A 13,749-nucleotide genomic window follows, 5' to 3' on the forward strand; every position below is an offset into this window, starting at 1 on the left:
ATGATGAATGAGAACCTTCATCTTGGGGAAATTAAGACTAATTCCTAGCTCACATATAGATGTGAGTCAAGTAAAGGACTAGGGGATCTAGTACACACTGTTGTGCACTGATCAGGTCCACCAAAAAGAACAATAAGACTATTCGTCATGATTTACTAAGAGTTTAGTGAATATGATTATGCTTACAAGATTAAGTGTAATTCTGAATCATTGAAAAAGTTTCAATATATAGTAGAACGAATAAGAATAATCAATTAGCCAGAAAGATAAAAGTTTCTCCAATCTGAAAGGAAAGGAGAGTACTTTAGTATCATGTTTTATGATCATCTTAATGATTATGAAAAACATATCACAATTGATCCTCTAAGGACACCTTAGTGCACTTGTATGGCTAAGAAGAGGAATCGGGAATTGTTGAAATGGTTAAATCAAGAACATGAGTCATACTTCGTTCCAAAATCAAGTCTTAGAGTCATACTCCAAGATTGTACATTAACTGACATATCCTAAGTAGGTTTATAACACGTCATAAAAAATGGAGTAGAAAACTTTTCTTACTCATGCACATTTGTAATTGGTAGTTGTGATGTATTGGATAAGACAAAGATCAATTGAGACCAATTATATGAAGTGTCATTCTTGATAAGAATCCGCACTAACTCTTGGATATTTGCTTGTCTAGGAATGGTTCTTCACAAGAGAATCTTATATGTCAAGAGGTCAGTGGGAGTCTTAAAGATCTTGAAAATATTCAAGAGCTAATCAAGAATAAACCTATCCTTTATCACTAGCACACGACTTAAGGTTTGTAACCTATCGTGTTGACATATTCTTGTTACTGTGCTCGTTCCAGTTAAAGTTGACTATGCATGTGAGTTCTATGAGCTCTTAATTGTTTGCATAAGGCAAAGTACCTTGATCAGTGAAAGTTCATTGATCAGTATTGCTGATCTCTCAACAACTTAGAAGACATGGCAAGCCCTTGTGCTGCCAAGTGGCAAGAAATTAAGATTAAACAATTTCAGTCCATATGAGTTTGAATTTGTCATAAACCTTTTCTTATCATAATGGTTGGAAATGACAGTTTCACATGGATAGGAACACATACACCATAAAATCTAAGTGACATAAGGTCTCTCTCCAATTCATGAAAATGATTGTGAGGAAACGCTTTCACTAAGTAGATTTTAAGGAGGTACTATTTGTGTTAATTGCGTTCTCAAATTCGATTATGATTAAGGCATCCCTTTTCATAGTTCGAATTGTGAGAAATGGCAAATAGTTTGAACATTCGGAACTTACTGCTGTAAGTTCTGAAATAGTTTAAACACATATATGAGCTATCTAAGGGAAGGTGTATGAGTTTGAGAAGCCTAGATAAAGTCTTATCGAAGCATCTCGTATCATAAATCTGAACTTCGGTAAGAAAGTCAATAAGTATTGATTTCTAGAAGTCCAGTTGATTTCTGAGTACATGTCAAAGCTAGTGGGAGCATAAATGTTATGCTAGTAAGAATATAATTATCATGATAGTGGGAGCATGATTATTATGTGAAGTGTTGCAAGTTAGCAGTATTAGCTATAGGAAACAAAGGTTACAAATTTGCAAAGTTGTTTCGCTATAATAAGGGAGAGGATACTTATACTTTATTTCGAATCTAAAAGTTTAGATTGAAGTATTAATTAGACTTAGTCATGGATATATATATATATATATATATATATATATATATATATATATATATATATATATATATACACACACCATGTTGAAATATTTCAACATTAGAAATTCTATATATGGAAATATTATAGCAAAAGGCTGGTCAAGTATCATGTCTTAATGTAAGACATTATGAATCGTGTCCCATATACTTAAGATATAGGATTGATTGCATATTCTATAATATTCACCTGTTCTAATTTTCCAAATGCCTAGGGCATTAAGAGGGAAAAAGGACAAGAAACGGATATGACTAAAGTTATTAAACAACTGTCAAGGACGATCTGAGGTTTACCAAGGAATGGTTGCCTGTGGATAGTTGGAAGTATAGTAATGAATGGACCATATTGACATTATTATGAATAAACAAGACTCCATAATGGGAGTTGGATGTCAAGAAACTAGGAGTAAGTTAGAAACTTTTATGCAAGAAGGATGTTTAAATGAATGTGCTTTGAATATGAGACTTCATATATATGGAATTGTCTTGTAACAATTTCCAATGGAAAGTTTTGCAATTGGAAAAGTCTATGTGACTTGTGTACATAGTCGTTACAAAAGGATCACTACATATAAGCTTAGAATCTAACAGATTACAGTAAGTGGCAATAACTTGGTATTCTTACACTTACGATAGGGATTTGGAATTGTGAAATGAGTGTCATTGGAAATGTTTACAATTTATCAATTTTGCAAAGTAAGGACCATAGGTAAACTTAGTGTGCATGCTTGGAGCATGGGATGACTATTGTTTTAATTCAATTATTAAGTTGATTAATCGAAACATTATTGTAACACCCCGAGTTCAGAAGTGAAAGTTCAGGGTTCTTAGTGTAAATAAGGAAGGTCGACTCGGCGAGTCGAGTCGCGGTTCTGGTCACGTGTTAAGTGACCAACTCGGCGAGTCGGCAGCTGGACTCGGCGAGTTGGTGCTGAAGGGAGAAAACCGTAATCTGGGGATTGTGCCCTATATAAAGCACATTATAACCCACCTTCAGCTTCTTTGCTACCCATTTGAGATCCAGAAACCCTCATCTCGTGTGTGTGTGACTCCATTGATGAAAAATTAGAGCTTGGAAGAGAAATTTGGTGTAAGAAGATTAGGGATTTGGAGGCCATCATCAAGGGGGTTGGGTGGATCTGGAATCTACTTCTATTTGGGGCACATTTCAGGGGTAAGGAACCTCCTCCTTAAGTTATTTCATTATTGATTCATGAATGGTGGTTAATTTGGGATTCATTAGCTTGTTTGGGAGCTATCTTGAGTTTGAGGCTTAGATCTGAAGTTGCTACTTCAGATCTAGACTTGTGATAGCCCAAAAGGTCAAAAAGTTCCTGTCTAAGAGTTATTATTGGTGAATCCCTTGTCTTTCACCCTAGCCCTAGAAGTGTTTTGGGCTTATATCTCCTTGCTTTCACGTAAAGTTTGCAACTTTATGTGAGGGTTAGGCTGTAGAAGAGTGGATCTATGGATTGGAGTCCCTGCATGGCTTGAAAAGCCTCTATATGGAATGAGAACTGAAGAGACTTGGCGAGTCACATGGATATGCTCGACGAGTTGTATGAATATGTGCATGGACTCGGCGAGTTCGAAGAAGAACTCGGCAAGTCTGTTGAAGATTGCCTTGGACTCGGCGAGTCTGTGCTTGGACTCGGCGAGTCTGGTTGTGGAATCCTAACCTTTTATAGTTGAGTTGTGAATCCGTGAGTCGAGGGATGACTCAGTGAGTTGAGCAGGAAGGGACTCAGAGCTTGTTGGACTCGACGATTCTTGGGGCGACTCGACGAGTTAGGTCATGGCATGGGAGTTTTTGAGCATAGGAACTCAACGAGTCAATGGGTTGAATCAGCGAGTAGGGTTGACCAGGAAGGTTGACTTTGACTGAGGACTTTGACTTGGACCAAGGGTTGACCAGTTTGACTTCCAAGGGAATTTTGGTAATTATTGGCGTTTATTGGATTTGGTTAATTAGTATTGTTCAGTGGTGGAGTTCGGGCTGGTGGTCGGAGCAGCGTGATCTTATTTCTTCAAGTCGGCAGTTACAGGTGAGTTATCCTCACTATATCAACAGGGTCTAAGGCACCAAGGCCGACCCTTTATCAGATGGAAATCCGGGTAGTTGTTGTTATGTTATTGCTTTGCTATGTCTGCATCCTGGTAGTTAGGATGGTATATGTTAGAGACCTGGTTAAGGTCGGTATCCTGGTATATAGGATGATGCTATGCTAGTGACCGGTTAGGTTGGTATCTTGGTTAGGATGTTGCTATGTTATGTGATATGCTGGATCGGTTTGATTAGTTGTGAGATGTTATATGATTATATGTTTATGTGCACATGGATGTTGGACTAGGGTTGGGTTGAGGCGAGTCCTGCTTTGTGCTGTAGGCCAACATACCCAGGGCGGACCGGTTAGAGCGAAGGCCCGACGAGTGGTCCGGATAGGCTAAAGGTCCCAAGAGGGCGGACCAGATGTGCCGAGGCTCGAAGAGTGGACCAGACAGAATGAAGGCCCGGTGCGGGCGGACCAGTCATACTGTAGACTCAGAGAGTGGACCTGGTGGACTGAAGGCCCGATGCGGGTGTACCAGTCATACTGTAGACTTAGAGAGAGAGAGTGGACCAGGTGGACTGAAGGCCTGGTGCAGGCGGACCAGTCACACTGTAGACTCGATATGCATGGCTGTTCTGTTTATGATATGATATGATATGTGTGTGGTATTGTGGTTGGTATTTGGGGGGTAACTCACTAAGCTTTCGGGCTTACAGTTTCAGTGTATTGTTTCAGGTACTTCAGGAGACCATGGCAAGGCGAAGGCATGACCGTACCGCTCCTCAGTTTTATGTCGATGTTTCTGGGATACTCTGATAATAAATGAACTGAAAACTTTTTTGTAATAACTTAATGAATATGGGTTGTTTTTCTAATATTTAATTTGGTTGTAAATTTTCACGGTGTTAGAATTATACAATGAATAATATGTAATCAATATGGTGATTAAATAAAAGGTGTTTATTTATATTCAAAAAAATTTAGACCATATTCGATTCGATTATTCTTGTGTTTCACTTCGCGTGTTTTGACTTCCCGAATAATAATATTGTTCAAACCTTCCACAGTCGATCATACTTTGGAAGTAAGTATTGAGGCAAGATTGTCATGAATCCGTCTATAGATTGTCTAAGTGTGAGACATAGCACAAGTTTGTTGTAGTATTCATGAGTACTCCTGTAATAAGATTTGAGTATTGGATTAAACCTATGCTCATCTGAATCACTTCATGGATTTTATCATGAGTGATTGCGAGACAATAATATCTTAGATTCTTGAAACATAGACATATGAGTTGTAGTTTGAAAGTTGGTTGCACATTGATGATATGAAAACGCGTCGGTAACTTGGTGTTATAAAACATATTGTTGTGTGTGATTTGATGAGTAAATAGAGCAAGCATATGAGTCAAAGTTTATCTAATTATTTTACCCTAAGAGGGATAAAAGCAATATTTATGGGCCCCTCGTTGATTTAGTGATGAAAACCCTAAGTGCTTGGCTAAGCCTGGACTGATTTGATTTGTTCAATTAGTCAGTCGTCATAAATCGGAAATCGGGAAACAACACATGGACAGAGAGAATGATTATAACCCATGTCTCATGTCTATACGATATCTAGAATGGAGGAATATATGATCTCTTATCTAATGGACGCGTTGCTTATAAGATCAGAGTTCAAGAGCGGCTTTTGAGAGCTACGATTGCTAGTCGGGTTTTGGAGTCATACTTGCAATAATAGTTATTAGACTTATCCAAGTTAACCTTAAATCTATATTTTTGGATGGTTGTGATATATTATCCAACTCTCTACCTTTTAGGTGTTCTTAGGCGAGAAAAGACAAAGAGAGGGAGACTTTCTATTGTCTTCCCTTTCGACTTCTAGATTGGTTCGTCGGTGGGAAAGCGAGACAAGATCTGATTCATTAATCGACGAATCCAATGTACACTGCCTATCCTGCTTGAAGATTGTGAGATTTGCATTTGCAATAACAAGACTCTTATATTAGAGTAAAGATATTGATTGTGTTTGTTTCGTTTGATAAGTCTCTCCTTACTAGCCCCGTAACCCAAGAACTCCCCCTTAAGCTGCATTCATGGTGAGTAAGTCGAGTCCCTTTTTTTTATAATCATTTTAAAGTTTTCATTTCAGTTTATTAATCGGAACTAGTATTTTTATTCTTGAAAGCGAGTTAAGTGGCTCTGAGGGGCACGAACGACACAACAATAAGTACTGATTCGACTAGCTCGAACGTGAGGAACGAATGCTTGAATGTGAACAAATAGTTGACTCTTGCAAGTTTTTGGTCATCGATCACCCTTTGAGCTACTTAAATATGATATATGATGCAATAAATATCACTTAAACATAAATAACCAAAGAACTTTTATGTAATGCATACTTTGATTTAATAAAATTTATTACATATTTGTATTATAATATTAATCCATTTTTCTATGTCTTTTAAGTTCATCCACTCGTTTTTACCAAACTATAATTTTTTATCGGTCAACACCTAGTTTTTCAACCTTTTAGCTTATAGTTAGTTTTTTTTGCTAATCTATCAAATATCTAAACAATAGTCATGTTTGTGTTTTAATGGTCCGATAATTTTCTTAGACAATAAAGTAATTAGTTTTTTGGTTTCTTATGTGAGCAACCATAACATGTATCTTTTTTTGGTCTTGGTTATCATATGAAATGTTAGTATTGTGTTGGTGCATATTTCTTGATTTGGTATAATGTGATTTTCTTGAGTTGGTATATTACTTAGTAGTTTTACTTTTTTTTCTTGATTTGGTATTGTGTTTGAAGTTACAATTCTTACAAATTCAACTTCCATTATATATCTTGATTTGTTAATGGTCATACTCTCATTTTGGAAGGTTTTGAAATATAATTTTTGTGTAACATGTTTACCTTTCTAACAAATGGAAATTAATCTGCAAATTTCTTGACTATTCTATGGTTATAGGATGACTTTGAAATAACTTATTGACTTGTTAATAGTTACTTTGTGCAATTTGATAATAACTATATCTAAAATATATAACCATAATTGAACCCATTTGACCGTTACATCACAAAAATATCTCAACAACCTTAGGGTGTGTTCGATACGGAACATTTGTGAGCGTTTGAGAGCTTCTAGCGTTCCGTTTTGAACAGAAAACCTGGTTTGGCACTATAAGTTTCTAGCGTTTAGTTTAAATAAAATGCTACAAATACAAACGGCACTTCACGTAGCGTTTAACAAAACGTTACCAGCTACAAGCTACCCGCTACCAACTATTTTTACCGAACACGCCCTTAAATTAACCATTTCAGCAAGCATGATCACTACATAAAATACCAAACATTACAACATTGAAGTCTTAAGCAAAAGATAATAACCAATTCTTGATAAAATTGCACCTACATACCAATTTATTGGTCAATAATAACTAGTAAAAATAAACATGAAAATAACTCAACTAACATAAAACGTCAATTTGTATCTCTTTGATGCTTTGAGTGAGTCATCAAGTTTGTTCTTCAACTTGAGTAACCCTGGACTAATAAGTCCAATGACCTAGAGGATATTGGGTTGACCTAATAAAACAACCCTTTAAACAAAACCTAGAGTAACTGCAAAATCTCCTACCTAGTTTAAAGTTATTCTAAGATATTACAATGTTCTTTTGGCTTCAACACACATAAATCAACGGTTCATATTTCTATGTTTGATCGATTATGTCTTTGAAACTATTGTTGGAGGAATTAGGGTTTATGTTGGAGATCTGGATACCCCTAGGATCGTCTGAACACTTTCCGAACTGATATTTCTACCCTATGCATGGGTTACAAGAAATTCAGCTTAAGATAATCCAAGAGAACACTTACGAATATAAACACAAAAATCATAAGCCAAATTGCTAGAAGGATTCTATATTCCTTTGAAGAAAAGGAGAGCTAATGGTTTTCGTTTGTATCTTCTCAAAGAGAAGAGTCGTTTATTTATAATAAATAAGATTAAGGTTTGCCTCTTAGGATTGACCGTCATTGGTTGCTTTGGAAGCAAGTCAGGGAAATCCGGAATTTAATGTGGATTTTTAGGGTTTCCAAAACTGACGAATTTCGTCAATTTTACCATAATCACCCTCAAGAATTCGATTTTCCCACTATTTTACCTAGTGGGACCCCAGCCAGGAGCTCTGCCCTTAGGCCCCGCCAAAGGGGCGCTGCCGCTGCCCCTTTGGAAACCCCGGACCCAGAGGCACTGCTCCCGGACCCCCGACTTGTCGTCAAACTGACTTCTAATTCGATCTTATACATGTGTGCACTACGCACAAACCCGTACATATATTAGAGTACAAATTATGAAGCTTCTTAGCTCACATGTTAGTTCCAATTACATAAAATGACACGGTGACACTAAAATCACTAACTATTAGGAATAACATAAAAGGGGAACAACATATTGTAACGGGAGGAAGTTTTATTTATTTATTTTTTTAAATCGTTATGATAATATATAGATGTTGGAGAACAAAGAGAGGGGTAAAAAGACAAAAATGCCCTAAGGTGAGGGGCGTATGATGGCTTTTACTAGCGGAGGGGAATGACGGTAATATGCACTAGGATTATGTGTGATGACCATGAGGACGAAGGATGCTAAATTTTGACAACAAAGAATAAAAACTATTACAAAATACTAACCAACGGGACCAAACTTTAATTTACTCTACTGATTAAAATTTAAACAGGAAGATTAGGGAAAAGCTAATCTCTGTTTGAAGTTTTAACTCCATTTCTCTCACCAATCAACTTGATATGATTATATGATACATGATTCTAATTATTAAAAAAACATATATATGGTTGGGTTTATGCTTATATTTTTTACTTTTATCTTTTAGAACGGCTTTTCATTGCATAGATGGAACACCCTGCAAAATACAAGACCACCCTGGAGATGGACCCACTTTTTGAATAATTGATGTACCCTTATTAATCAATCATCACTCCTCTCCCTCACTCCATGAGAAGAACACGAACACCACCGATTTCCCTTCATCGTCCCCTCCCTCATCTCCTGTAAACCTGAGTCCCAGAGCCAACATGATACTTGACAATTAAACTCATCGCAATCATCATCCGTACTCTTTCATTTGCAGAAATGGAAGCCAGTATGATCACCGTTGGTCTCCTCCTTCTCCTTCCTCTTGTTTTTGCTGAGGGAGGAGTTTCAACTTCTTCCGCACCCAATGATGAAATTTCGTCACTTCTCTCTATCAAATCCGCCATTGTCGATTCCTTAAGTTATCTCACTGACTGGAACTCCTCATCGTTTTCATCCCACTGCAGCTGGACTGGAGTTTCATGCAATGAAAATGGCTTTGTTGAAAGGCTTGATCTTTCAAACATGAATCTCACTGGAAACATCTCGGAGGATTTCCAAAACTTCCATCATCTTTCTTTCCTCAATATTTCCTCAAATGGGTTCACCACTACTCTCCCAAAATCACTCTCGTATCTCACTTCGCTCGTTACCATCGACGTTAGTCAAAACGATTTCGTCGGAGAATTCCCGGAAGGTTTCGGAATGGGAGCAACAAGATTGAAAACCGTCAATGCATCCAGCAACAATTTTTCTGGGTTCCTCCCGGAGTATCTCGGAAACGCAACATCACTAGAGACACTTGATTTTCGTGGCAGTTTTTTCGTGGGGTCAATTCCGAAAAGTTTCAAGAGCCTGAAAAATTTGAAGTTTCTTGGGCTCTCCGGGAACAACCTCACCGGAAGCATTCCACCGGAGATTGGTCAGCTTTCTTCTTTGGAGGTTATCATTATTGGTTACAATGAATTTGAAGGCTCTATCCCGCCGGAGATCGGTAACCTTACCAATCTACAGTACCTGGACTTGGCAGTCGGAACACTCACCGGTGCAATCCCGCAAGAACTTGGTAGGCTTAAAAAGCTCACCACAGTTTACATCTATCAGAACAGCTTCGAAGGCAAGATTCCTCCAGAAATCGGAAATCTTTCGTCGCTTGTTTATCTTGATCTCTCGGATAACCGTTTTTCCGGTGAGATCCCAGAAGAGATAGGTAATCTGAAAAGCTTAAAGTTATTGAATCTGATGTGTAATCAGCTAAATGGTTCCATTCCAAGTACCATTGGTGAGTTGCCAAATCTAGAAATACTAGAATTATGGAAGAACTCATTAACAGGTTCACTGCCGGTGAAACTTGGAATGAATTCGCCATTACAGTGGTTAGATGTTTCTACAAATATACTATCCGGCGAGATCCCGTCGGGTTTGTGTGATTCCGGGAACCTCACCAAACTCATTCTCTTCAACAACTCGTTTTCCGGTCCTCTCCCGATTGGTCTGTCAACTTGTTCTTCATTAGTTCGAGTTCGCATCCAGAATAACCTCATTTCAGGTATGATTCCGGATGGGCTCGGTAACTTACCAGAACTACAACGATTAGAATTGGCACATAACAATTTCAGTGGCAAAATTCCTCATGATCTCACTTTATCAAGTTCTCTTTCGTTCATCGACGTTTCCTCAAATCATCTCGTATCAGGTTTGCCATACAGCATCTTGTCAATCCCGAATCTACAAACCTTACTTGTTTCAAACAACTATTTAGACGGAGAAATCCCGAGTCAGTTTCAAGACTCCCCGTCTTTATCTGTACTTGATCTCTCAAGCAACAGTTTCTCCGGCAAGATCCCTGAGAACATAGCTTCATGCCAGAAGCTAGTGAATTTGAATTTAAGCCGCAACCGATTGACGGGAGAGATCCCAACAACGGTGGCAAGTATGCCGATGCTATCCGTTCTTGATCTCTCAAACAACTCATTTGTCGGACGGATTCCCGAGACATTTGGAAGCTCACCGGCGTTAGAAACTGTAAATCTTTCGTACAACAAGCTGGAAGGACCAGTCCCGAATAACGGGATGTTAATGACGATAAACGCAAACGATCTTGTGGGAAACGACGGGCTTTGTGGAGGCATACTTAAGCCTTGTTCCCACACGCATACCAAGGATTCTACACGCAAGAAACTTCACCTTCGTCATGTTATTTTTGGATTCGTTTTTGGTGTTTGTGTGATTATTAGTGTCGGAATCTTGGTGTTTATAGGTCGGTGGCTTTACCAGAGATGGTTTTTATATGGTTTTTTCGACGGGTGGCTTATGAAGACCAGTAAGGAATGGCCATGGAGGCTCGTTGCATTCCAAAGACTTAACTTCACAAGTGCAGATATCATGGCGAGCATTAAAGAATCAAATGTCATCGGAATGGGTGGAAGTGGGGTCGTGTACAAGGCCACCACTCACCATCCACCGCATTCCACCGTTGCAGTCAAGAAACTATGGCGGTCAGAGCCGGATATAGAAAACGGAGACGACCTGTTTGTAGAGGTGAATCTTCTTGGCCGATTAAGACATAGAAACATAGTGAGGTTATTAGGGTACCTTCACAATGAAGCCGATGTCATGATGGTCTACGAGTATATGCCTAATGGTAACCTCGGGCAGACATTACACGGGAAGCAATCGGGCAGAATGTTGGTCGATTGGGTCTCGAGGTATAACGTTGCTTTAGGTGTTGCTCACGGGTTGGCTTACCTTCACCATGATTGTCACCCGCCCATCATTCACCGTGATGTCAAATCCAACAACATTCTTTTAGACGCGGATCTTGAGGCACGGATTGCAGATTTCGGATTGGCGAGGACAATGGTTCGAAAGAACGAGACTGTCTCAATGGTGGCCGGATCTTACGGATATATAGCTCCGGGTTAGTTCCTTTATTTATCCTTTGAGGTTTATTATTTTAAACATAACGAGCTTTGTGTTAAGCATTTAATCTAGACAAATATACATGACTCTTAAAAATCAGACCACACTTTCTGATTTTAAAGATCCGGTCCGGTTGTGGTCAGATTGGACCGTAGATTGATCCTTGTGCACCTCTACTTGCTATATATCATGAATTCGATAAATTAATCTTATTGTTAAATGTCTTGTAGAATACGGCTACACCTTGAAGGTGGATGAGAAAAGCGACATATACAGTTTCGGTGTGGTTCTTTTGGAGTTGCTAACAGGGAAACAACCGTTGGAGCCATCGTTTGGTGATTCGATTGATATTGTTGAATGGGTCCGAGGTCGGATGAATCGTCGAGACTTGGAAGGTATATTGGATCAAGAAATAGCAGGGGAATGCAATTATGTGCAAGAAGAAATGCTTTTAGTGCTAAGAATTGCACTTTTGTGCACTGCCAAGTTACCAAAAGATAGGCCTTCAATGAGAGATGTGATCACAATGCTTGGAGAGGCAAAGCCAAGAAGGAAAAGTGTTTGTAATGATCTTGGTGCCAAAGAGAAACCCATTTTCAACAACTCACCGGTTATTGGTCTTTTGTAAGTTGGAATGTGAAAAGGGTAAATAGTTGAGTTTGCTATATTAAATAGTTGAGTTTGTGACATTGAAAGTCGAAACAAACTTTGTGTAGTACGCAATGTATTATGTACAAATTTCTGAATTCTTTTTCTGTGCTCATGAATGAATGGTATAGCAAGAGCACAAGAAAACAGTTAGCACAAAATGGAAAGAAACGAGAAAATCTTCAATTTGTATTTTGTGTATTTTTTTTAACTAGATCCAGTGACATATGTGAACTATTTATGCAAGAGATGCAATTTAATGAGATGTCAAACAACATCAACTACATCTGAAATATTCCCTTACATCCCTCTGTGAAATCAGTCAAATCATCGAGCACCAATAGGACATACCAAACTACTAGATATTATGCTAGCACATGGTCATGAATGAAGAGTAGATACAGGATTGGTTGCAACTTGCAAGGCATATAGCTTTAATGTTGTCACATCAAGGCATTGGTACACAAGATAAAAGAGTCCGACGCTCTGGATAAGAGAGAAAGCATATCTCAGTGGGAAAAGGGCAAGGGCAAGGGCAAGGGCAGGTTACTGAGTTGGCATTGGTAAACCAGATTATAGCAAAAAAACATTTGTCTACATCTAGCAACTTAAATGTAATGATAAATGTTATAAAATGCAAACAAAGTTAAGATCTATACAATGTTTTAAAACTTAAAGGTAATGATAATTGTTATAAAATGCAAACAAAGTTGAGATCAATACAATGTTTTAAAAACCGGTTTTTTAATTGAACCGTTATTGTGACCGGTTGTCGGTTTGACAGGTTACACCGTCGGTTCAACCGGTTTTTTTTTCTACTTTCCTACACATATAGATATCCACAAGTTTAAACATTAAAAATACATATTAATACAAATTGAATATCAATCTAAATACATTAAAAACACATAATTGTAAGTTTACATCAATCCACGCACATCAAAAATAAAATAAAATATAATACAAAAACAATAGTTTTAGATGAATACAAACATATTAAAAAACTTTATAATATTTATCATGTGCTTTTAGTCAAAGAAATCTAAATAGATGTGAAAAAAATACAAAGTTTGTTTTAAAATAGATTCATTTCCATGTGTTTTTATTTAATTTAATTAGTTCAACCGGTTTAATTTAACCGGATTTTCGTAAAAATCGGTCAGGTCATTCCGGTTCAAAAATAGACATAAAACCGGTATTAGTTGAACCGTTCCCTTCTCTAGTTCCCGGTCCAACCGGTTCGATCGATCCATTCAAACCGGTTTTTAAAACATTGGTTCTATACAACCTTAATAAAAAAATTAGTTATTTATAAAAGCTATCATATTTGGAGAATATTTATACCCCAAAGACAATTATTTTCAATGGTTAATGTCATAAAATTCATTACTTATATGTCATCTATTTCGAATTAGCAATATTTTTTTCCCATTTTTCATTATATTTGGAAAAGCTTTTCATTTATTAGCTTTTGGCCAATTACCACCCAGTTGACTCACCTGAGCATTGACAAACTGGTTTGCTG

General features: G+C 37.7%; 1 protein-coding gene across 1 annotated transcript; it reads left to right on the forward strand.

Moving 5' to 3' along the window:
- Positions 1-8,728: 8,728 nt before the first annotated feature.
- Positions 8,729-12,416, forward strand: LOC111910994 (leucine-rich repeat receptor-like protein kinase PXL1). The gene is made up of 2 exons (XM_023906762.3): positions 8,729-11,574; positions 11,807-12,416. Exons 1-2 carry the CDS (start codon positions 8,934-8,936, stop codon positions 12,202-12,204), a joined length of 3,039 nt encoding a protein of 1,012 aa, XP_023762530.1. The 5' UTR covers positions 8,729-8,933; the 3' UTR covers positions 12,205-12,416.
- Positions 12,417-13,749: the final 1,333 nt, after the last annotated feature.

The sequence above is a fragment of the Lactuca sativa genome, chromosome 8 (genome assembly GCF_002870075.4).
Source record: "Lactuca sativa cultivar Salinas chromosome 8, Lsat_Salinas_v11, whole genome shotgun sequence".
In the NCBI taxonomy this organism is placed as follows: Eukaryota; Viridiplantae; Streptophyta; class Magnoliopsida; order Asterales; family Asteraceae; genus Lactuca; species Lactuca sativa.

Coding starts and splice junctions, on each gene's coding strand:
- LOC111910994 (XM_023906762.3), top strand. CDS start 8,934: ATGGAAGCCAGTATGATCACCGTTGGTCTCCTCCTTCTCCTTCCTCTT. Junction 11,575..11,806: donor TTACGGATATATAGCTCCGG/GTTAGTTCCTTT, acceptor AATGTCTTGTAG/AATACGGCTACACCTTGAAG.